This window comes from Eschrichtius robustus, chromosome 16 (assembly GCF_028021215.1).
Source record: "Eschrichtius robustus isolate mEscRob2 chromosome 16, mEscRob2.pri, whole genome shotgun sequence".
NCBI lineage: Eukaryota > Metazoa > Chordata > Mammalia > Artiodactyla > Eschrichtiidae > Eschrichtius > Eschrichtius robustus.
Genome location: NC_090839.1, coordinates 77,388,248 through 77,412,491, shown reverse-complemented (window position 1 = coordinate 77,412,491; position 24,244 = coordinate 77,388,248). Strand labels below are relative to the sequence as shown.

Here is a 24,244-nt window from a genome sequence, read left to right as displayed (position 1 = left end):
CTCTCGCAGCCTGTCTGCTGGCCCAGAGTGATGGTGGCTGAGTCTGCAGGTCTGGGATCTTGCCTGAAAGCCCCTCTAGCCACCCCAAACTTCAGGCCACCTATTTCCCTGTCTTCACCTGCCCCACCCTCTGTCCTCAACCCCCATCCCACCCTGCTCTTCCCCAAAGATACTGACAAAGCACTTTTGTACAATAAAGTTTAATCACAATTATAAAAATGTGGCGTTGGGTTCGCGCTATTAACATATGTACAGTCCAGCCCAACAGGAAGGGCCCGCCCCCCACCATCCTGGCCTGGCAAAGCCGGAGCTTCCAGACACCAGGGTGGGAGGGTGACCCACAGGGTCTGGCAGGAACAGAAGACGAGGCAGGGTTCCAGGCACAGAGTCCCCAGGACTGGGGGCGCAGGGTCCCCCCCCCAGGGGGAGAACATGGCCACTGCCCCTAGAGACCCCTAAACTGGGGAGGGGTGCACGCAGGGCACAGAGGGGAAGTCCCCATTAACACAAAGCAAGGGGGCTATGCAGCCCCCCGAAGAACAGGATCTGTACAGGCCGGCACCCCAGGTTTCCACAGGAAACAGCTGCTGGCAGCTACAAAACATTTACAGCTTCTTCTCCGCAAAGAAAAAAAATCGGGGTGGGTGGGCAGGGGCAAGAAGGGAAGCGGACGTTGCTTCAAGGGACTGAGGCTCCCTCGCGAGGCTCGGGGCCCCCCAACCCCACATTTGGAGATGGGGCATGTGGGCCCTGCTGAGCCCACTAAGGCTGGGTGGGCTGGGAGCTCAGGGCACCAAGGGGAATAAATAGGGGTGAGGGCACCAGTCCTGCCCCACCTCAGTTGAGGGAGCCGCGGCAGCTCTCGGTGCCGCATAGACACGGGATCTTGTTGTCCTCCAGCGGGAACTTGTAGTCATAGGTGATCTCCTCATCCACGCCGATGGGCTGCTTGGAGTAGATCACGATCTTCTTCTGGGACTCGATGGTGATCACCTTGGCATAGCAGTTGGGCTATAGGAAGAGAGCAGCGTGAGTCACGGCCGCCCCCTCGGCTCCTGCCCCGTCCGCTCCCCCCCACCCGGCCCCCTGCGCACCGTGCAGCAGTGGTTGATGAACCTCGCCAGGTTGCCACACTTGGTGGCGTCGATGATGGTGTCGTGGTCCACCCGGAACAGGTAGCTGCTGCCAATGCCCTCTTGCACGTAGCGCTTCTCCCGCATGTCGGCCACCATCTAATAGAGGACAGGGTGCGATGATCAGGGGGCTTCCCCTCAGCTTCCTGCCGGGCTAGGCCTGACCCCACTGGCCCCTGTGATGGGGGGTCCAGACAGTCTCCCAGCTGCCACCCCGGGAGCCGCACTGGCCTGTCCTGGATCCACAGCTCTCCCTCTGGCACCCGCTACCCCAAGGCGCTGACTCCTGACTTTGCTTCCAGGACCCCCACCTCCCAATACCTTTGGCTGCCGTTATGACAAGGTCACCCACAGGACCCCAGGGAAGTCTGCACTGGCCACTGGGCAGGAGAAGCAGTCACTGTCTCCTCCTGGAGTGTCTGCCTGGCCCACGGGAGAGCCCCCAGACTCCTGGGGACTGGGTCGGTTCCTGAGATGACAGTGGCCGTTTCATGGACTGAATCCTACTCATCCCTTCTCCCAGGACCCTCTCTCCGAAACACGCACCCACGGCTGCTGCTGTCCACGCCAGGGCCCACATTCTTGGGTGAGAAGGAGTACCTCATTTCCCAGAAAACAGGACGATAAACCCTCTGCACACTCCCCTTGGGTGAACTCACTCTCTTCCAGGGCTTCAACTGCCAGCTAAGTTGGGGGAACTCCTCCCAAACTTCCATCTCCAGCCAAATCCACCTCAGTGGAACTGCTGGGCGACACCCGGTAGATGTCCCCCGGTCACTGCAACTTCACATGTGCTGACAGGAGCTCATCTTGACCACACATCCGCTCCTCCTCGCTCCCTATCTCACTGGCAGCCCTACCTACTCCCAGCTGCTAAAGCAGCACCAAGAAACCATCTCGCCTCGGCCCTCGCCCTCGTTCCCCAGAACCAACTCGTTGCCTGGTCCTGCCAGCTACCTTGGACCCACAGACTCCTGCTACCTTGGACCCACTGCCTAGCCCAAGCCTTCAGCCGGGATCTCTGCAACAGCCCCACCCCGCCGTCTCAGCCTCCAGTTCTCTCTGCATGCTGCAGTCAGATGGAGCTTACTAACCTCCAAAGTCCTCTCCTGCTTAACGCTTCGCAGCAACTTTTCTCCTCTCACCATCGGTCCAAACTCATTAACGTAGCTCCCAAGCTCTGCGGCGTCCGGCCTCCACCGGCCCCCTCCAGCCTCACGCTGCTGCCACTGGCCCTAGTTTTTCCAAGTGGCCATACTGACCTCCTTGCCCTAAGACCATCCTGCCTCCAGGCCTCTGCATGTGCTGTCCTACAGTGGAGAGCACCCTTCCCCTCACCCGGGCCTGGGAGTTGCTCAGCGTCCTTCAGCCCCTGGTTTAAACATCACTGTGCTCCCACCTCCCCTGCCTCCCTGAACACCCCCTTTCGTATCAACCCAACACCATCCTTATGTTTCTTGCTGGATCATCAACATCTAGTTTACTAGTACCCATTTCCAGTTGTTGAAGGAAGGAAGGGAAAAAAAAGAAAAGCAGGTTTCACTGGCTAAGTCTCAGAGCCAGGAGGGACCCCGAGGGCCAGGTGGTTCTCGTGTTGGCAGCCCAGGCTGCCGTCAGGTCAGGGGCTGGGCGTGGGGCCTCACCTGGCGGATGTTCTGACCCACGTATTCGATGACCATCTCGTCAGCTGCGATGGGTTCCATGGCAAAGAGCCCCCACTCATGGATCCGGCTCCGGCCGAATCGGAGCTTCTTCTTCCGAAACTAGAGGGCAGAAGGCAGACTGTGCTGCTGGACGTCCCCATCAACCTAGCTGCTGCTTGCCTCTCCTCAGACCTCCGGGGCAGGAGGGTGTTCTGGCCACTCGCTGCCGGCCCACCCCTGGCGGGGGGCGGGGGGGGGGGGCTCCACGACGCTGTCTTCCAGTGGCGCCCCTTCCCTCCTCAGTCCCCACTCCTCACCTTGAGCTGGTTTAACTTCAGCAGGTCGCTGTCCATGATGGCAGAGGTGCCGATGGCGCTCAGGAGCCGCCGCTGCTCAGAACGCCGCTCCGAAAGCACACGGTTAGTCCCCTGTGAGGTGCAGGCCAGGGAGGAGGTAAGTGACAGGATAACTAACAGGAAGAAGATGCCGCCAGTGGGCAGGTACCAGGGCAGAGCCTCACCTGAGTGTCCGCTCCTTCCAGCTGCCGGGCCGAGACGGGGCACACGTCCAAGTACCTGTCCTTCTCCTTCTTGCTGATGGGGTAGTAGCCTTCGCTGCGGGCCGAGCCTGTCTGGTGCTCGCGGGGCCCATCCTGGGGCCGCCGCTTGCGTTTCGGAGTGCTCAGGTTGGTGAGTGCGGGGTGTTAAGGAAGAGAACGGGGTCCTCACCAGCCAGATCCCTGGGGCTCCGCTCCTCTCTCCCCCGCAGTCCCAGCCCAAGGAGACCTTAGCTGGAGGTCCTGAGCATACTCAGTGTGAGGACAGAAAGATGGAGAGAAATAAATCTTAGACCCCACCTTTCCTGCCACAAAATCTCTGGGAGGCAGAAAAGAGGCACGAAACAGACAGCAATGGTGGCTTGGTAGCCAGGGGAGAAATAAATACCCAAGCTGAACGTGGCAGAGAACTGGACAGGGAAGGAGGCCAATGCAGACCCTAGGAACGATCTCAGGAGGACAGTGCCTGGCTGAGCGACCGCAGGGAAGCCCCCCCCCCCCCGCCACCCCGGGCCTGCCTCCCTGTCCTGAGAAGGCCAGCCTCCGGGGCTCAGGATATTGGTGTGATGGACCCAGTGGGTGTCGTTAAGCCAATCAGCCCCACTAGTCTGCTGCAGCAGCCGCTCGTACGTGAGCCGCAGGAAGCCCATGTCCTCCAAGTCCAGGCCCGAGTTCCAAATGTCATACAGGATGGTCATCTGCTCAAACTCGCTGCGGGGCTCGAAGGTGGGGGGCGGCGGGGGCGGGGGGGGAGGCGGCGGCCGCCGGCGCCGCGTGTGGGAGCGGAGGCTGCGCCGCCGGGTGGCGCCCTCGCCGTCGCTGCTGCTGCTGCTGCTGCTCTCCGACGACTCCGACTCCTCCTCCTCCTCCTCCTCCTCCCCATCCTCCTGCCGCTGCTGCTGCTGCTTTGGCTCCTCCGCCTCAGCCACCACCACCTCAGGGGCCTCCAGGACCTCGTCTGCCGGGGAGCTGAAGAGGGCCGCAGGGGCAGGAACTGGCTCCAGAGGCCGAGGGGCCGGCGTGGAGGGCGGCGGCTTGACGGCCAGGGCGTAGTTGTGCTCCAGGAGGATGTGGCTGAGCAGGGGGCCCGGGCGGTCCGCCTCGTCCAATGTCTCTGTGGCCTCTGAGTCGTCGCCAGTGGGCAGGGCGGGCAGCCCGCGTCGGGCTGGGGTCAGAGCCAGGTCGGCCAGCACGGCCAGGTCCACTTCTGTCGCTGGCTCAGCCTCCTCTTCCTCGGTGGAGCGGCATCGGCCTCCAGCCCGGCTCCGGCCTCCTCGGGACACCTCCTCGGGCCAACTCTTGACCAGAGACGCGTGGTCCAGGGGCAGGTTGCGAATGGTCCGCTCCACGGCCCGGGGGGCTTTGCGGGAGGCGGGGCCGGGAGACTTGACCTGCGGTGGGGCAGCGGGGGGAGGCTCTGGGGCCGGTACCTCCTCCACCGCAGAGAAGGAGACGGTTTTCCGGCGTTTCTTGGGTGGGGGCAGGAGGGGGATGGGAGAGGAGGGGCGCTCGTCGGGGCGGGGGGCGGGGGCCGGGGGCCCAGCCGGTGGCTCTGGGGTTGGCTGGGGCCCACTGGGGGGCGGCTCCTCCGTGGAACCTGGGGAGGGAAGCACACAGGGAAAGGGAGAGGGTCAGCTTCTCGGCCGACCGTCATCACAGATTCGCTACCGGCAAGAACCCGGCCAGCCTCCCTGGGGAGTCCACACCCCAGCTGCCCTCACTCCTCAGCTCCCCACAGACACTCCTGCCCTCACAGAACTTCTGGTGTGACGGAGACAATCACATGAAACACATGTGCAGCCCGATCTCTGAAGGGCGGGGGTAGGGGCTCAAAGGAAACAAACACTTGGACTCTAGTCTTTTTACCAAGACCGGCGGTGACAGAACCACATCCAAAAACTAGACACAGAGATCAGACGACTTTCTCTCAGCTGCATTTTATAACCAGGATGCAGTTGTCCAGATCTGAATTAAAGCATCCATTATTTTGACTACAAACAATATTCTTTGTTCAGTGAGGTGAAAAAGATACAATGTAAGAAACAATCTTTTTATTAAACTATTTTATAAAATTGCACTGTGGACCTGCCCAAGTGAGAAAGGGGTCAGGAAGTCTCCCCTCAAGAAGCTGAGGGTGGGGCTTCCCTGGTGGCGCAGTGGATAAGAATCCGCCTGCCAATGCAGGGGTCATGGGTTCAATCCCTGGTCCAGCAAGATCCCACATGCCGCGGAGCAACTAAGCCCGTGTGCCACAAAGACTGAGCCTGCACCCTAGAGCCCGCGAGCCACAACTACTGAGCCAGCGTGCCGCAACTACTGAAGCCTGTGCACCTAGAGCACGTGCTCTGCAACAAGAGAAGCCACCACAATGAGAAGCCCACGCACCGCAACGAAGAGTAGCCTCTGCTCGCCGCAACTAGAGAAAGCCCGTGCGCAGCAAAGAAGACCCCATGCAGCCAAAAATAAATAAATTAAAAAAAAAGAAGCTGAGGGTGAAGCTGAGGTCCCAAGGATGAGGAGCAGGCGGTGCTGTCTCTCCCCAGCTAACAGGGACAGGGAGCACATCCTCCCTCTGCGGACACCCCCAAGCCTGCTGCTGAGTGCTGGGGTCTGAACATTGCTCAAGGCATGCATAGCCCTTTCCCCAGGGTCCAACCCTGTCCTGCAGACCTGACCCATCCCCATGACCGGTCCACAGACTTGCCCTCTCATCCTAGATTTTAGCCAGTCAAGCAGGCATGGCCTTTCAGGCCCCCGGCCCTTTGCTCACATGGTTCCCTTTGTTCACATGGTTCCCTTTGTTCGGAATGCCTCTCTCCTTTCGCCCATTCAGAAAGCCCACACGCAGCTTTTGGACCCAGCTCAATGACACCACCTTTGTAAAGACTTCCCCAGTTTCCTCAGACATTGGTAACATCTTCCTCTCAGAACCAGAAGGCTGGTGGTTCTCAACTGCCATCTTCAAATTGGCTGCAGCAGATTAATAGCTAGAATTTTGTGCCAAGCACCAATCCAAGTCTTTCGCATACAGTAAGTACTCATTTAATTCTCACAATGACCCTATGAGATGAGTACTATATTAATGCCTTCTTACAGATACGAAAGTCAAGGCAGAGAGAGGCTGATAACCTGCCCAAAGTCACCCAGCTAGCAAGTGACAGAACAAGACCTGCATCCCAGGGCAGCCTGGGTTGAGTTTGGGGTCTTACCTACTGCCCCGCACTGCTCTGGACCTCCTAGCCTAGGACTCAGCGGCTACAGGTCTGGCCCTACCACCCACAGAGCTAAAGGGCAGCCAGCACCAGGCCTGGCCTGAGCAAGCAGGCAGTGATCAACATGTATCCACTGCCTCAACCGACACGCCCTCAGCCTCCTGTCTCCCGAGGGTCTGGACACCCCTGGGCTCTCAGCGAGGAGTAACCCACGCTCTGAAGCTAGTGAGGCCCCAGGTGCTGGTCCCCGGTCCCCCAGGTCCTACGAGTCCTCTCACATCCTCTCCTCTCCAGCGCTTTGGGGCGGGCCTCTCCTCTGATCCATCCTCCCAACCTAGCCCACTGGGCCCTCTGGAAGCCTGGCCCTTGAGAACAAATTCCACCCCGCCACCCCCGACTCAGCTTCTTCCCACAGATTTCCCTTTTGATCCCCGTCCTGAAGGAAAGCTGGCAGGTCCTTTCATCATTTAGGGAGGCAACTTTCAGGTTACCTGCCCAGTCTACACAACTCCCAGAAGCCACTGTTTCTACGGCATGACCTACCCCACTCCCTCCCTGCCCCCGGCCATCATTAACTGATGGCTAAACGACCCAAGCCAGCCCAACCAGAAACTTCCCTGAGGATAAGGTTCTAAGATAGGAGGGGGTGGGACTTCCCTGGTGGTCCAGTGGGTAAGACTCCACACTCCCAGTGCAGGGGGCCCAGGTTCAAACCCTGGTCGGGGAACTAGATCCCACACACATGCCGCAACTAAGAGTCCACATGCTGCAACTAAGAAGCCCTCATGCCACAACTAAGAAGACCACATGCCACAAGTAAAAGATCCCGCATGCCGCAATGAAGATCCCACGTGCCGCAACTAAGACCCAGTGCAGCCTAAATAAATAAATAAATAAAAATAAATCTTAAAAAAAAAGAAAGACAGGAGGGAGTCTGTCTGTGGGGGCAGACATCCTCTGATGGAATGGAGAAGCAGAGGAAGACCATTTGCAGGACAGCGCGATGAATCAGAGGGGAAGACAGAAGAAAAGCAAGTCCTAAAGGTGTCCAGGCCCCTGTCCCTGGGATCCACCAGACAAGCCCTCTCCTAGGCTCCTGCCATCGGGCCACACAGGCCTCTATCCAGTTGTGTCCTTGGTAGCTCGGTTTTCCCTACCATTCTCTAAAAGCCAAGGGACCGGCCTTAATTTTCCTCTCCTCTCCCACCTCTGCCATCTACCTAAGGGACTCTGAAAGCCCACCTGTTTGCCAGATTCTCACATTCACTCATCCTCAGCTACCCTCCACCAGTCACACACCCGACCTTGTCACCCCCCTCCACGTTGGACGGTGACACTCTGACCCCTACCCTCTGACCACAGTTCCCCAGGTCCTTTCAGTTCACCCCACTGCACCTGTTCAATTTTCCATCCTCTATTGCCCCGCCCTCTAGCCCATCACCCTGCCCCTAAATTAACTTCATTCTTTGTCGTGCACAGACCACAGCGGCCCTTGCTTTGCCCTCTCCTTTCATGCTACTTTCCGCAGCCTTCCACCACTTCCACCCTGTAGACCCCTAACCCAGAATCCACCGAACCACCTGCCTTCTCTCCTCCTTCACCCCAACCCCCGGCCTCAGCAGGGCTTCTGAGTTGCTGGCTTTCATCCTCACTCCCCACCCTCCTCATACTCCAGGCTTCTACTCCACTCATGCCCCCTCATGCTCAGAAATGTCCTGCCTTCCTACTGAAGAGAGGAAAAGGAGGCCTTCGGCTGAAACGCCACAACTCCCTGCTTCCCCATTTACGGAGAGATCTGCATCCGACCTAGAGCGTCCATCCCCCCCAGGTGTGCTGCTCCAGCAAGTGCTCCTCTCTCTCCTGGTCCATCCACCAGCTCCCTCGTCCCTTCAGTCTCATGTACTCGGAAAAGCTAACCCTCCACCAACCCTGCCTTTTCTTGCTGTCTCTCCAATTCCAGTTGGGTAACCTTGAACAACTCACTAAGCCTCAAATTCCTCACCTGTAAAATGGGAGTAGCAGAGATGTTGTGAGGAGTAAATGAGAAAGTGAAATTTGCAACGTGCTAGGCCTGGCACATGGGATCTACTCAATTAACATTAACTAATATCATCAAGTACCACCCCTCAACTGTCTTCTTTCGCAAGAGTAGCTTACCCTTCCAAAAGACTGGTTATCTATCACCTGCCCTCACTCCTTAACACCCCCTAACTTGAGCCATGCTACTGAAATTGATAAGGTCACCAGTGACCTCCTAACTGACAAATCCAACAGACGCTTTTCCTTTTGTGGCCTTCCAATATAGGCCACTCCCTCCTTTTGAAAACCCGAGCTCACTGGTTTCCTTCCCACCTCTCTGATCACTCCTTTTCAGCCTCCTCTGGCTCCACTCTGCCCCCCTATCTCTTGTAAGACAATTAAGTCTCTGGCCCCCTTCTCTCATTCCATACATCTTTCCAAGGTATACACAAGTGTATTCACACCCATACTTTCAAATACCTATCGCATTTCCAGCCTACTGTTTTCTAGAGCTTCAGATCTTTTTTTTTTTTTTAAACTTTTTATATTGGAATATAGTTGATTAACAATGTTGCGGTAGTTTCAGGTGTATAGCTTCAGATCTATTGATCCAACAGCCCACTGACTGTTTCTACTTGGAGGTCGCAGAGGGACATGAAACTTAACCCCAATTAAATGCATCAGCCTTCTTCCTAGTTCTGGTTCTCGAGTTTCCTTTCCTGGTAAGTAGTTTAACCAAGTGGTTCTAAATTTCTCTGAAACCCTCATCCCCACTTCCACTCCCTGCACCTCACTGTAACCACCCTGGCTTTGGTTCAGGCCCTTCGCTTACCTGCATCCTTTCAAACTGTCTCATGAGCTGCCCCACCTCCCTCCTCACCTCTTCCAAATCCCTCCCCCTCCTGTGAGAATGATCTTTCTGAAATGCAAATCTGATCACATCCCACTTTTTCTTCCTACTCTGAAAATGAAAGAGTACTGATATTGCTGCCCCCTGACCTACGTACGATTCCATCGGCTCTTCTGCCACCGACGGACTTCGGAGAGACTGAGAGGCGTCTTAGGATTAATCAGAACCTCAGCTCCTTCTCTCATGGGTTCTGGGCCAGAACAGAGCGCCTCAGTGCTAGGAGGTCTTCCTGTGCTCACTGCCTATCTCAGACCATGGATTCTCAATAATGTTCGAGAGAGATCTCTGGAAGGCCACATGCATCTCTGAAGCATAACTTGAAAACTGAGTTAATTCCACCATAAGAGCAACCTACTCCAAGTTACCACCATTGCTTGCCTTACTTCCTGCAATAGCCTCTTAATCTCCCTGCACGAACTCTGGCCCCTCTCCAAGTTTTCTCTGCACTGCATCTTTTCAAAACACAAATACAACCACGTCAGTCCTCTGATGGCATTCCACTGCCCTCAAGATAAAGCCCAAATTCCTAGTGTGGCCTACTCATTTTGCATGATCCAGCCCTCGCTCACCTCTCCAGTTTAGGCCACCCCAGCTCCCCCTCACTCTCAGCTCTCCAGAAGATTAGCTTTCTTTTTTGTCTTCCAACATGCCATTTACTCTGCCTTGGGGCCTTTGCACATGCTAATCACACCCTCCTGCCTGCTTTGGCTTGATTTCAGCCTAATGGTGCTTCAGCAGAGAAGACTTCCTCACAGATATGCCCAGGTTCTCAGAGTACCCTGTACTTTTCTTTCATGGCTCTTACAGTTTGTAGTCACAGATTTTCTTAAGTATTATCTTAAGTAGAGATTAAACTGTCTCTCCCTATAGACCGTAAGCTTCATGACAGTGAAAACAGTGCCTACTGTGCATACCATCACATCCCTTGCACCCACTGTAAGGATTCAATAAGTAAGTATCTATTGCCTGAAGGAACAGTTCACTCAGCAAGACACATTACACGTGTGATATAAAATAACAACTGAATGTACAAATCCGCAAAGGAAAGCAAAGACAGAATTATGTTCTGAGTTTATGTTGTTAATAGTTATTATCTATCCAATTTGACCATTTAATCAGGCATATACTACACATTAAGGAAGAGGCTTAAGAAAAACTGGTAGGAGAAATTTACTAAGTTGGGGGTTCTCTCTTTTACTTATTTGGGAAAAGATCATTCTGTTTTACTTTAGTAGCCAAACACCCTGGTCTAACTCTGAAAACTGTACATGGCAGTCCAATTTGAGTGTGTTAGGCCATAAATGTCTCCAAGGGAGGAGTGACAGGAGATAGTGACTTCCATCCAATTTTGTATGTTTTCCAACAAAGTCACACACTCGTATACAATTAATAAACGTCAACCACACTGTTCCCATGAAGACAGACACACACATACACAAAGACTACAACAACAGTTCCACACCACCTACCTGCAGGTCTTGCTGGAGACTTCTCCTGTTCAGGGAGAGGTGTGACTGGGGAGTCTGCAACCCTTTCTGGCTCAGGCTCCTCCGCAGGTGCTGACAGGGGCACGGGGACATCTCTGGGGGGCGATGATGCTGAGGGTATGGTTGCTGGCTGCTCCTCTTCCTCTTCTTCTTCAGAGGAGGACTCAGATGATGAGGAGGACGATGAGGAAGAAGATGAAGAAGATGAAGAAGATGCAGAGCTGGATGAGCTGCTGCTCTCCGAGTCCGATGCGCTATCATTCTCACCATCTGAGTCAGCATACAGAGAACATTTGGAGGACGAATCGCTTTCGTCGTCCTCGCCTGGAAATCCAGAAGGGGTAATCAGGCGAGGTGAGAAGACCCCTCGCTTGGTCAAGCCGTGGGTTCATTCACTGGCTCACTACTAGGGATATGTTACGCTCCATGCTAGGTGCTGGGGATTCCTACCCTCAAGGAGTTGGAGAAGCACCCAATCTGTCCACAGTGTGATAAACTTCAGTATGAAGGGCTAGTGGAGCAGGCAAAGGGAAGCCCTGGATTCTGCCTGGTTGATCGAGTCAGGGAAGGCATCCCTGTGAAGGAGATGCTGAAGTCAAGAAGGACAAGGAGTCCACCCAGCAGACACGGGGGCTGAGTGGGGACGTCAAAGGTAAGAGAAGATGGTGCCCCTGGAGACTGGCAAGCAGCCTTGCCCTAACCACCAAAGCTTCTCCCAAAGTGGGTCTTATAGACACTGCCTGGACAACAGACTCTGAAAAAGGATTCCAGGGTAAAATAAGCTTAGAAAATGTTATATGGTCTATGCCTCTGGGAGTGGTAATACATTGGAAGGGCTCTAAGAAATTAAGAATTTCACAGTCTTGGAGGAACATAATCAAATAGGGGTCTGGAGAATGGCAAGATGAAGCTGAACAGATAAGCAGGAGCTAGATCACAAATGGCCTAAGGCATCAGGCTGAGAAGTCACCTGTGGAAGACAGGGAGCCAGGAAGAGACTTAATGGGGGAGAGTAACAGGGTCAGGTGTGCATTTTAGGAAAGATTCCATCAGCAGGCTGGAAAATGGATTGAAATGAGAGGGATGGAAACAGAAATGGGGAAAACAGTCAAAACTGCTGCAGAAGGCTTCCCAGGTGGTGCAGTGGTTGAGAATCCGCCTGCCAATGCAGGGGACACGGGTTCGAGCCCTGGTCCGGGAAGATCCCACATGCTGTGGAGCAACTAAGCCTGTGCGCCACAACTACTAAGCCTGCGCTCTACAGCCCGCAAGCCACAACTACTGGAGCCCACGTGCCACAACTACTGAAGCCCGCACACCTAGAGCCCGTGCTCCGCAACAAGGGAAGCCACCACAGGATAGCCCGCTCGCCACAACTAGAGAAAGCCCGTGCGCAGCAACGAAGACCCAACACAGACAAAAATTAATTAATTAATTAATTAAACAAAGAAAAAAAACTGCTGCAAACTCTGAGTGAGAAAGACAGGAGAGCAGGAACAAGGGAGGTGACAAATTCAAGAAACACTGAAGCGGTAAAACGGACAGGAATTGGTGACCAAGTGGATGTGTAGGGGTCTGCACCCCTCACTCTTAGCAGATGACCTCGCCCTCTGCCTTCCTGAGAGAGAGGCTCTCAGATCACCGTTCTCATGATTCTGGCCTCTGCTGAAATGGCACCTCTCGGAGGCATCCCTTCACCATCAGATGTAAAACAGTCCACCTTTCCCCTGTTCCCTGACCCTGTCACTCCCTACCCCGTTACCCTAGTTCATCTTCTTCAAAGCAAGTATCTCTACCTGAGGTGCTACTATTTGTCCACTAGTATGTCAAGTCCCCGCCTCCCCACCTTGACCGATCGTAAGCTCCAAAAAGGCAGGGACCACATGTGTCTTGGTCGTTGATATGTCCCTAATACCTAGAACGGTGTCTGGCACACGGGACGGGCTCGATATCTAATTCTGAGCAAAGGAATAAAAGAGAGACTGAACCGTGTACTCAAGCCTCAATAAATGTGGAGGAACAGACAGGTGTTCAACTGAAGAACAGAGGTGTGTCTGGTGCCAGCAGCTGCAGCGAGGGGAAGAAGGAGGCACAGCTCGGTGGCCGGGCCTTAACGGAAGAGCAGTGCCCAAAGGGGGAAAGGCACAGTGGGGCAGCAGGAGAATGCAGCCCCCTTATCTTGGGAAAATAAATGGGCTGTACTGGGTTGTCTTCAGGGGAGAGCATGGTTCAGAGGTAAGCAGGAGGGAGTGTTCTGGGTATTGTTTACAGTGGGCCAAGGGTTCCAAAGGATGGGGCTAAAAGGCAGTTGTTTGGGGGGAAGGCAAAGATGGCCAATCAATCCAGCAGGCAGGTTACGTGGGCTCAGAAAGGGCTGGACAGGTGGCTGGTCCCTCCTTCCCCAGAATTTGACGGTACTCTGTGCGTGCTTACCGTCTGATGCCTCTGTCTCCTTCTTCGCAGCATCCATGGCTTCTTCACGCTCTTCATCGTCCTCATCTTCCTCCTCGTCCTCCTCATCCTTAAGGAAAGGGACAAAGGGGAATTAATAGAAGAAGGACAACTGGTCCTCCAGGAAGCACAGCTACCAGGGCTCCAGCCCAGAGAGAAGCTGGCTACGGCGGCAGGAACTCAGGACGTAGGCTCTTGGCAGGGACCAGGTGCCTCAGCTCCTCACCTTCTCTGACGAGGACTCCTGGGATGCCTCCTCCCCCTCGCTGTCCAGAGCAAAGGACTTGCGGTGCTTGCCCTGGGTCTTGCTTCGCTCTTCATCTCGTTTTGGGGGCTTGGTCCCCGGACGTCCTGGCTCTCCAACCTCCTTCTCTCGCTCAGCGTCTAGGCCCAGATGAGTAGTGCAGTTTACCATCAGCAGTAGTAGCCCTACCCTGGGAAAGGAGCTCTGCACACACCATCACTGATCTTTCTCAGGGTCCCACAACACACACCTCATTTTACAGACAAGAAGGTGAAGCTCAGCAGAGAAACATAAAAACTGCACATTTTACTTCACATTTTACAGTTTTAAACACATTGCACCCATTTTATCTTTCATCTTTTTCTGCGATGGGTGGAAGAGTGAGGCGGTTTTGTTACGTCTGGCCCAAGAAAATAGTACTAAGGCCAATGGGTCTCCAGGGAAGCGGATCAGACTCAGTAAGGAAGTTTCCCGCCACGGAAGCTGTCAACCTATAGCTCAGACTTAGACAAACTGGTAGGAAGGGTGTTAAGAGCGCTTAAGCATTAGATGGTAACCTTGGGTAGATAACCTCTTTTAACCTCGCGATTATTCCTCTCTTATGGGGAAAAAGTGCAACACAGAAAACTTACGTCAACATACCAGAAATAAAAACCACAGCTAAAATCCAGGGATAACCCTACCTGAAGCTTCTCACATCTCAAAGAACTGCTTTACTATAACCTGTTGCAATTCTTCACTTGGCTCCTTGCCCTCAAGACACCTTCACCCCTTCACCCCTGCCTCCTGCTTTCCTATCAGAATAGAAGCAGCTGCTTTCCTCCTTTCTGCTTCACCTGACCTCCCACTCACCATCTTCATCTTCCTCGGCTGGAGTAGAAGGCCGGGGCCTCTTTTCCTCACTGGCCTCTGAAATTTCCGAAGGCTCTTTTCGCTTTACCTGGGAGATGAAAAGAGATGGTGCCCTTTAAAACCCAAACACTCATGGTTCCCAACCACCCTCACTTCAAGGAAGGGAAGCCCCCCTTCAACCCCTCTCCCCACGCAACTAGGCAAGATCACAATTCTGGGTACCTTGAAAGAAGGCAGCCGCAGGGCTCCTCGCAGTCCTGACCCAAAGGCGAAGGCTTCGATACCGGTGGTGCCCCCACTCTTGGCCCAGTCTACCAGCGACAGCAGGCCTGGCTCTTTGAGCTTTGTCTTCTCTTTATCCTCCTCCTTGGCTTGCTGTTTAGCTGCATTCTGGAATGGCTGCAGGCAGTAGGGGGACCGAGCTCCAGAACCCAGGCGCTCCCTCCTGCCTCAGAACCACTCCCAGGCCCCAGGAATACAGAAATGCATCTACTCACTTCTCCATCTGACACACATCTATGCCACACCTCCCTCGCACCAGCCCCTGTACAGGCATTTTCTCGAAAGTCCACTCATTCAGTCCATCAATCTTATGAAGCTGCTACTATTATTCCCACGCTACAAATGGAGACCCTGCAGATTGATGCCCAGAGAGATTTAAGGGCTTCGTCCACCACAAGGAAGCAGTGGAACCAAGACAAAGCTCTTCTGACTCTCAGACTCCTGCTTCTTCTACTGTTCTGTGTGCCCCGCAACTCCCCTGGGCCCAGCTGTGTGTGCCACCGAGTGCCCACAGTCTCTCTCTCCACTTGCCCCAATCACCTCTCTTCTCTATTCTGAGCTGTGTAGCCTGAAGAAGCTGGAGGTCTATTCCCTCCAGTGGAGCCCCAGGTCTCCCCAGTCCCAGGCACTGGCCCTCACCTTGGCCTTCTCTTCCTTGCTCTCCCACCACTGGTCAAAGGCTCCAAAGGCCACATTCTCCACCATCTTGCGGTTGAGGTCTCGCTGCATGATGCTCTTCATCTCTTGGACTAGGGTGGCCAGCACACGGCCCACGGTGCCTGCTGATGGCAGGGCCTTGCCCTCTGCCAGCTCTGCGTCCTCCCTGGGAGGCAGCCTGGCCTCTTCTCCTGAGACTGAGGAGGAGGGCAGGGGCTCGGCTGCCATGGGCAAAGGCAGCTGGTAGGCCTCCCGGGAGTATGCCCCTCGGCCTTCTTGCCCTTGCGTGTACAGAGCATATGGTAGGCCATAGGCTGCCTCTTGTGGGGGTGGGAATGGGAGGAAGGCCTCCGCAAAAGCCCCACCAGGGGGACCAGCTGAGGCAGCGGTCAATCCTTTGCCCTGCCGCAGTTGGTGGAGCCGGGTTAACATCTGGGTCTGCATCTGGAAGGACATGGGCATCCCTCCCCACTGAGCCCCAAGTCGATCCATGAGCTCTAAGGAGTTCACAAAGTCATAGATGTGGGGGGGTGGCGGAGGAGGTGGGGGATACTCGGGGGGCGGTGGCCCATCAGGTCGGGGTGGGAGGAGATAGGCAGGCTGGTGGGGAGGGTAAGCAAGCGGAAGGGAAGCCAGGTACGGAGGGGGAGGAGGAGGAGGAGGGGGAGGGGGCGGAGGTTGCTGGGGGGGTGTTGGGGCCGGAGGGGGTGAGCCGCCCCTGTCATCGTCGGAGATTTCCATGTCCTCTCCAGAAGAGCATGGAGAAGCCTGTAGGGGTGCAGAGGACGGTCACAGAAAGCTACTGCCTGTTCCTTGGGCTTTTCCTCAAATCTCTGTTCTCTTGCCTAGTTCCCTTCCTTCTCCCAACCCTGCCTCCTGGATCCCAGGGACTTCCCCTGGCTGAGCCCAACCTCACCTGGTTCTGTCCGTTGGCTTTGGGTGACTCCCGGGTAGCTCCTGGTTCCCCACTCCCTGTAGGTGCCACATCCTCAAAATTCGCCGGGGCTGGAGGGGGTGTGCAGGGCCCATGACCTGACCCAGAAGGAACCTCGCTCCCTGTGTCCCTAGCCCCAGGGCCCGTGGTACTGTTCTCTTCCTCTTCCTCGGTGTCAGAAGCCAGGAAAGAAAACTTGGAACGCTGCTCCTTCAACAACATCTCAATGCGGGAATCCAGGCTGCTGTGCTGAGCGAAGGGCACACTCTCATTGGTGGTCTCTGGGGCCGGAGAGCCGGAACGGGCAGGTGAGGCTGGGCGGGGGGAGGTCCGAGCTTCTTCCCTCTCAGGGCTGGGCCCCCCACCACCCCCGCCTCCACCAGGTTCTGGAGGCTCTGGGGGTGGAGCTTCTGAGGCAGGAGGCCGGTAGTCCTGGTCAGCAGGCCGGTTGGGCTCAGGGGGCAAGTAGGAGGTGTAGGAAGGTGGGAAGCGCTCAGCTGTATTTTCGGCAAAAGGTGCCCCAGGGGGCTCCTCCCGGGTTGCCCGGCGGGGTGGGTAGGAAGCATGGCGTTGGTAGCGATTCCAGCTTTCATAATATGCTGGGTAGTTTGAGTCAGAACCACGAAAATGAGAGGATGAGGAAGAAGAGGACGATGAAGAGGACGAGGCCAACGAGGAGGAAGAAGAGGAGGGTGCGGCGGTGGCTGCAGTGGTGGCGGAGACGGCTGCAGAGGTGGTCGTGGGGGCTGAAGACGCAGAGAAATGGCGGCGGGAGAAGGAATCTTGGTAGCTGTTCTCTGACCGCCGGGGCTTGAAGGAGGCTGAAGTGGTGCTGGAGAAAACGTGCAGAGGGGTTAGCTGGGTTCAGCTCCGCATGCCCCAACCCCAATGCCCTGCTGTCAGTACCCAAAACCCCTCTATGCTGCCCCCAAAGGAAGATCTACACGCTACTGGGTTCCTAGCTAGAGAGTAAATTCCCTGAGGACAGGGATTTGTTGGCTGGATCCAGAGAAACTAAGGCAAATTACTCCCAACTCCCTCTTAGAGACTCTAGGTTTCTTCTTCCCAGTGGCAGCTCCCAGAATCTGGGGGTCCCAGAGGGTGTTTCCGCTGTACCTGCTGGAGTAGGCAGAATCCTGAGAGTAGGGGGTGCTGCCCCGAGACGTGTAGGGGGTTCCTTGGGAGGACTGAGGGGTGAACTGGCCGAAGGAAGATGGGGTGTCTTGTCGGCTGCTGGAGTAGCTCGTGTCCTGGGAGCAGGGGGTGCCATTGCCAGGAGTGCCCACCACAGCAGTGCCTGCTGGGAAGGCAGCTGTCTCGGAGGAGGAGCGGCGGCGGGATTCAGTCTGGAGGGAGAGAGTGGAGCAGGGAAAAAGGAAAAGAGATCAAGCACCATTTGACAATATGCCCTTCACCAAACCAAGAACCCCAATTCCCTGCTTTTTGAAAAAAGCTAGGCCTCTTTTCCTTGGCTCTTCCTATACTTAACAATGAAGTCCAGAACCTCCCAAAGGCTGCTTCTGGCATCTGAGCACCGGGCCCATGTGGCTAGGGCTAAAGCAACCACAAGCTTCTCACCGTCTCAGTGGCTGCACCAGAGCCTTGGAACTTCTCACTCAGGGCCTTGCCCCCAGTGGGCACTGTCTGAGGGGTGTAGGAGCCATTGACTATCAGTTCATAGTACTTCATTCGTTGTTGTCCTGGAGGGAGGAAAATGGGAACCAACAGAGTCAGATGGAGGAAACAACTCCTTTCTGATTTTGTGTCCCCACACTTCTTTCTCGGGCCTCAAGTGTCCTAAGATGTCTTGGAGTCTTGGGTTTGGGGCTTTCAGTCCTTCTACCTCATCTCTACCTAATAACTACTACAGATAATGTATTGGGAGACATTTCACAGTTTACAAAAATACTTCTAACATGCGTTACTATGTTGGACGATCACCAGGAGAGAGAAGCATCCGTACCCCTATTTTATTTTATAGGCTTAAAGAAAACTAACCTGCACAAAGTGGTAAAACTAGAATTCAAACCCAGTCGTCTGATGCTACATCCCACCATCCTCTTCATCCTATAAACTAAAGTTGCAAAATGGCAGCCTGAAGGCTAAACGCAGCCCACCATTGTGTTTTATTTGCCCTACACAATCACTTAAACTATTGGCAAGGGCAAGGGAGGAATGCAATATTTAAAACCCAGGAGATTTCACACAAGAACCTAGATTTCTGGCTTTAGGAAAAACTATCTATGTTAGTCCTCATTCCCACCTACAAACTGGCTAATGCCAACTAACAGCTGCCTCCTTCCGATGCCACTAGACAGTACGCCACAGTCCCCACCCCTCCCTACTGCTCCTTAGCACAGAAGCCCAGACTGCTTCACTCACCTATACAGGTCCCTAATTCTCAATCCAAAATTGCAAAACCTCGTGTTTTTAGAATCTGGTGTCAAAACCTGACATCAGGCTATTTACTATAGTTCTTATTCATCCTACCTAGTGTGACCCTTCATACATTTTCTTGCAAATACAGTCATACATTAGACTAAAGGGTGCTGCCCCAACCCTGCCAAAGACAATACACAAAAAACCGTATCTGGGGACTTCTTTGGTGGTCCAGTGGTTAAGACTCCACGCTCCCAGTGCAGGGGGCCCGGGTTCGATCCGTGGTCAGGGAACTAGATCCCGCATGCTGCAACTAAGAGCCCGCCATGCCGCAACTAAAGATCCCGCATGCTGCAAGGAAGATCCCACGTGCTGTAACTAAGACCCGGCAGTAGCCAAAATGAATAAATAAGTAAGCAAATAAATAAATAAACCTTAAAAGAACAAAACAAAACAAAACCCATATCTGTACCATAAACTCTCTGTAAAATTCTGATGTCAGAAACACACCTGGCCGAAAGGTTTCAGATGAGAAATCATGAACCTGATCACCTGCCTGGCCCCAATAGGCATTTGCGTGTACCATCTCTGCCAGAGCCCAACCGTGGGCAGCAGGCGACGGAGAACTCACCTTTGATGTCGAGCTGGGCATGGATGATGTTGCCCATGACGGAGGTAAGGTGGAGGTTTTTGACTGTTTCCTTGGCTCCCCGAGTGCTGGTGAAGAGCACACGGGCTAGGCCCAGGTGCTTGCGAGTACGGGGGTGAAGAAGGATCTCTACCTCTTCCACCTCGCCATACTTTCGGCACATGTCCTTCAGGAAGGTCTCCCGCACGTTGTCATTCAGTCTTGCGAAAGTCACTTCTTTCAGTGGGATCTGTCCGATATAGAATTCATCCAGCTGTGGAAAGGACAGTAGTTAAGTCCAGCATCTAAACACTGACCACTGCTCCTTTGCCCTTTGGGAAATTTTAGCGAGATCCATGAGGCCAAGAGAGATAAAACTGGGAAACTACGAGGCAAGGGAACGGGGAAGGGGGTCCCAACAAGGGATACATCAGTCTTGACCCATCTCTTCCCTGAATTCTTCTCACCACAGAATAATGACAAGAACCAGGAAAAGAAACGCACAAACTGAAAACTAAACCTCCATGGAAATAACTAGTTATATAGAAATAATTCACCAGTTCAGCTCTTACTAAGTCATTACCAAGGACTGGCCACTAGGAATACAAAGATGTGAAAAAAAGAGATTCCTATTCAGAAAAGTAGACAACACAGACACACACAATCGCAACGTGACAAAACAAGTGTCAGCAAAGGTGGAGACAGGGTGTTTGGGAGCCCAGAGAAGGAAACCTTTGTTCAGAGTGGAGGCAGGAAAGAATTCATAAAGATGGTGCCATTCAAACTGGGCTTTTCGGATAAACCGGAGTTCACCAAAATGACAGGACCTGCGGGGCAGAGAACTATAAAATAACATGGCATTGCCTAGAAACTGCAAAGTGTGTGGTAGGACGGAACACAGGCATGCAGTATCGAGGCAGGAGATGAGGCTTGGCCAGATGAATAATCCTACACACCAATGCACAAAAAACGTGGACTTGGCAGCAAAAGTAAAATAAAAGAACAGTAAAACCAGAGACAAATAACAGCAATAAAATGGAGAAGAGAACGGAGACGAGGAAACCAGGGGAAATGAATACGAGTCTGTATTAAAGGAGTGGCAACAGAAATAGAAAAATTAAGGTAAAAAGAGACGTGTTCAGAAAAAAGAGTCAGCACGACTTGGTGACACATTAAGGACAGAAGAATCATAAGATGACTCCCAGGTTTCTAGCTTGTGCAGCTGAGTAGATAGTGTTGCCATTCATCAGTAAAAGGAGAGTAGAAAAAAGAGCAGGACTAAGGGGGTGAAGATCATTGTTTTACATCCCTTGAGCTTGAGGTTTCTGTGGGGCCTCCAGATGGAGCTGTCCCTCCACCAAGCGTATAAGTCTGGGGTTCAAGAGACTGATCTTGGCTGGGATCAGAGATTTGGAAGTCATCAACATTTCAGTAATAGTCAAAGTTGTGGGTGGGAAAGAGATTGTCCAGGACAAGTGCACAAAGGGAAAAAAGTGGGATGAGAGAATCCCACAAGTGACTTATTTAAAAAGGAATAATAATAAAGAATTAGCGAAGGAGACTAAGAACCACCAGTTTCCTAGGACCAGTGCTCCAAGGCCTGATGAGTCTCCTGCCTGGACAGGGACATGGGAATCCTCTGAGGAAACGAGACGGAGAAGGGGCGAGGAACAGAGGACTCCAGGGGTGGAGTCCCTGGTGTTGTCACTCCCCTTAACTGAGAAACTGCAGCGACACACAGGGCACTGTTTTGCTATGCGCTGTCTACAAGTACACAGTGATAGGTGTAGCAGCTAGACCTGTCTTCATCCTTCAGAAAGTTAACACCCTTGCTCGAGACACCTCACCTGTATCTTTCTAGAAAATAAACACATCCCCTGTCCAGAACAACTCAGTCTCACAGCCTCAGAGATTACTAGATCTGGCGGTGATGCTTTCATTGGAAAACCCCCTTTTATTACACTACACTTAGACTGGACTACCAGGATGGATCCTCCACACCCTCCAAGGGCCACCACACCAGGGGACTAGCAGACACGTACCTTAAACTTAGGGACTGGGAGGGAAAAGTCTCTGTTTTTGGACCTGACGTGGCAACGGGGGTCTTGGAGGTCTTCCACTGGTATATACTTTGAGTCCTAGGAAGAAAAGCAGAAACAGAAAGACAGCTCAAGGTGAAATCAGTGTTGAGCTCTAGAGCCCATTTGAAGACCCATATGCAAAAGAGCTGGGTGCTGGCTGCCCACTTTAAAGAAGGCAGGCTATGGGTATGGGAGTTCTAGGTGCTGAACAGAGGTAACAGAGAACGGGGCTTGAGTTCCCTAGATGGTAAGGAAAAGCCTGGGGCACTCACGTTGACACTGAAGTGGATTCCATCGTATCGGTACACCTTTTGAGAAGGCCTGCGCAGGGCAGGGTCCAAGGCAGGATCCACGATGAGCTTGTAGTTCCTCCACTGGAAGCTCGGGGCCTTCTGCCCATCTCCCCCACCTTCCTGATCCATCTTTGCTCATTTACACTGTCAGGAAAGAGGAATACGCAAGAGGGCTCAGGACTTAGACCTGCCTCCCTTGCTGCCCCTCACCGACTAGCCCCGACTCCAGGTACCCTCATCACCCCAGTTTCCACACCTCACCATGACCCGAGGCTCCCCCAGATTTTCTCCCAAGTACCTTCTTTCACCGCAACACCCCATTCTCTCTCCACCTCCCAACTCTCTCCTCAAGGCCCCAGGCCCATCTCGCGCCCCCTTACCTTCCCGCTCTCCCTAGCGCGCGCCCCACTTGGCCTCGGCACAAGACCCCTCCCCCGCCCCCTGGCAGGCCCCGCCCCCTCCCGCCTCCTCACCGGCCAGCGGCCCAGGCCAAGCCCGGCTCCCGCTCCCACACACCGGCTCCCGTCCCCGCGCCCCGATCCTCTGGCCAAGAGGTGGCACCTCTTCGGGGCGTTGGAAACACCGCGAGACCGAGCCCGAGACCCGGCTTCGGCCCCGAATCTGGGCGGGGGGTGGGGGAACGCGCGCCGCTGCCCTCTCCTCCCGCCCCGGCGCGTTCTGCCCCCCCACCTCCGCGCACGCGCGGCGCGGCCCCACTCACCCGCGAGCGGCGAGCGGCTCCCCCTCCCCCCACCCCGCGCGGCACCTTAGCGGCGCGAGGCGGTGGCGGCGGCGGCGACAGCGCGAGACCCGGCCCCGCAGCGGTGGCGGTGGCGGCGCCCCCCCACCACCACCTCCCCGGCGCGCGCACCAAACACCACCGCCACCTGCGCGAGGCCCAGCGGGCACAGCTTCTACATTCGCACTTTCGCCACGGGCGCCGCCGGGAGACCCACGGGGCCGAGGACAGCGGCTTCGCCTCGGCCAGCGCGCTGTAAGCCTCAAGAGTTGCGGCCCAGGGAGCCTGGAGATTGGCCGCATCCCCCGGAGAGTGGGCTTCACCACGGCTATCCAGCTGCTCTGGCCTGGGGTCCTTGACGAATCGGCGGCGACGAAAGCAGCGACTAATCCCTGAGGATAAGGGGGCGGGGCGGAGGGGAGGAGGCCAGCCAGAGCTGGGGAGATTTGAGTGGCGCGTTGAACAGGCGCAGATTCGTCAGGCGGGCGGGGCGAATCAGTAGACAGGATGCGCGCTCCTTTGCTCTTCTAATCTGCCGCTTCCTCATGCGGCCAAAGGTCTGGGAGGCTGCAGATTCGCCACAAGTCCTGGCCTCAGCTGTTGCCTCCCTTTAACCGCCTTGGTGGAGTCAAGAAAATAATGCCGTGGTTAGCCAAGCCCTGTTGGCAGAGTGGGCCACTTTTCCTGGATCTTCCTTACTAGCACAACTCAGAGGACTGCTCAGTTCTGACCTGGGAGAAATGGCTACAGAGTCCGATGAGGATTTTCAGCCGAGTATAGAGAGGCCCGAATAATTCTGAGGAGGAGCCGGCCTAGCGAATCTGCGAATTCCTTCGTGGGCGGGGCCAAGGCGCCGCGCGCAGAGGGCGTGGTCAGCGTGTGGAGCCGGGCGTCGCGGGGGCGCTTCCTGTAGGACCCTCCGAAACCGGGGTGGGCTGGGAGCGGCACCCGGGAGGTGGAAAAATACTACCAGCAACGGTGACTCAGGCTGTTTGGCGCCGCACGTAATGCAGGGAGCGTTTTCCTCCCGTTAGCCTACTTGGGCCTCTAGCTGTTTAAGATGCCCATTTGACAGATGGGGATACTGAGGCCTTCAGAAGGTGCCGCATTTTGCCCGTACTGGCACGCCATTAATGATTAAATCTTTGTCTCAAAGTTATGTAATAAGGCCGGTGGACCCTAAAGGACCTTGAACCGGTCCTGTAAGAAACGATAAACTAGGTCGTACTTGAACTTGGGTGGGTTGGTCGATTCCCCGGGCGTCGTGGTCCCAGTGCCTGCCGTTTTCAGCTGTGCAACCCTCTGCCCCCCGCCCCCCTTCGCTTACGCAGTCCCGCCGCTCGAGGGCAGCACCAGCCCGGGCTTAAACCTCGGACCCTGGGGCTGAGGTCGCCCTGATCCTGGGCACCGTTTTTCTTAGGCTTGGATGCAGGCATCTAGGTCTCAGGGTAATGGCACTCCCAGGCACTGCCTGTGCTGAGGATGCTGTAGGTTCCAGACTTCTCTCAGTACTGTCAGCCCCCTCGATGTATGACCTTGGGCGAGTCATTAACCACCTCTTAAAGCTTCAGATTCTTTCTCTGAAAATGGATGTTAAATACTGTCATGCGGAACTATTGTAGGCATTAAAACTGTGGGAAAGGCCCTTGAGGCCTGGTTCATGCAAATTCACAATTTTAAGGAACAGAGAAAGAGAGATTTGTCCAAAGTCTCACCAAAAGAATCCTTCTGGGAGAGGATTAGG

At 54.7% G+C, this 24,244-nt stretch overlaps 1 protein-coding gene across 4 annotated transcripts; it reads right to left on the bottom strand.

The window, feature by feature from the left end:
- Positions 1-194: 194 nt before the first annotated feature.
- Positions 195-23,402, bottom strand: SETD1A (SET domain containing 1A, histone lysine methyltransferase). Of its 4 annotated transcripts, none has more exons than XM_068523892.1 (19): positions 22,483-23,402; positions 21,741-21,905; positions 21,430-21,525; positions 19,391-19,661; positions 17,959-18,080; positions 17,497-17,726; positions 16,363-17,212; positions 15,429-16,214; positions 14,730-14,906; positions 14,508-14,595; positions 13,638-13,795; positions 13,394-13,481; positions 10,943-11,284; positions 3,892-4,929; positions 3,297-3,469; positions 3,094-3,204; positions 2,777-2,896; positions 1,095-1,232; positions 195-1,011 (listed from the first exon to the last, which is right to left on the bottom strand). In XM_068523892.1, the coding sequence occupies exons 2-19, from the start codon at positions 21,888-21,890 to the stop codon at positions 838-840; spliced, it is 5,112 nt and encodes a 1,703-aa protein (XP_068379993.1). In that variant the 5' UTR covers positions 21,891-21,905; positions 22,483-23,402; the 3' UTR covers positions 195-837. The 4 variants fall into 4 exon arrangements, with proteins under 4 accessions (XP_068379993.1, XP_068379995.1, XP_068379997.1 ...); XM_068523894.1 differs by having other exon boundaries at positions 22,649-23,402; XM_068523896.1 differs by having other exon boundaries at positions 22,688-23,402.
- Between the last annotated feature and the right edge of the window lie 842 nt (positions 23,403-24,244).

What these genes read in the sequence shown, in the direction of transcription:
- SETD1A (XM_068523892.1), bottom strand. Translation starts at nt 21,890, where the DNA reads ATGGATCAGGAAGGTGGGGGAGATGGGCAGAAGGCCCCGAGCTTCCAG. An exon ending in GATTCTGCCTACTCCAGCAG is followed by an intron (nt 17,213 to 17,496) that starts GTACAGCGGAAA and finishes CGTTTTCTCCAG; the next exon opens with CACCACTTCAGCCTCCTTCA. An exon ending in TGCGGCTGCCTTCTTTCAAG is followed by an intron (nt 14,596 to 14,729) that starts GTACCCAGAATT and finishes TTCATCTCCCAG; the next exon opens with GTAAAGCGAAAAGAGCCTTC.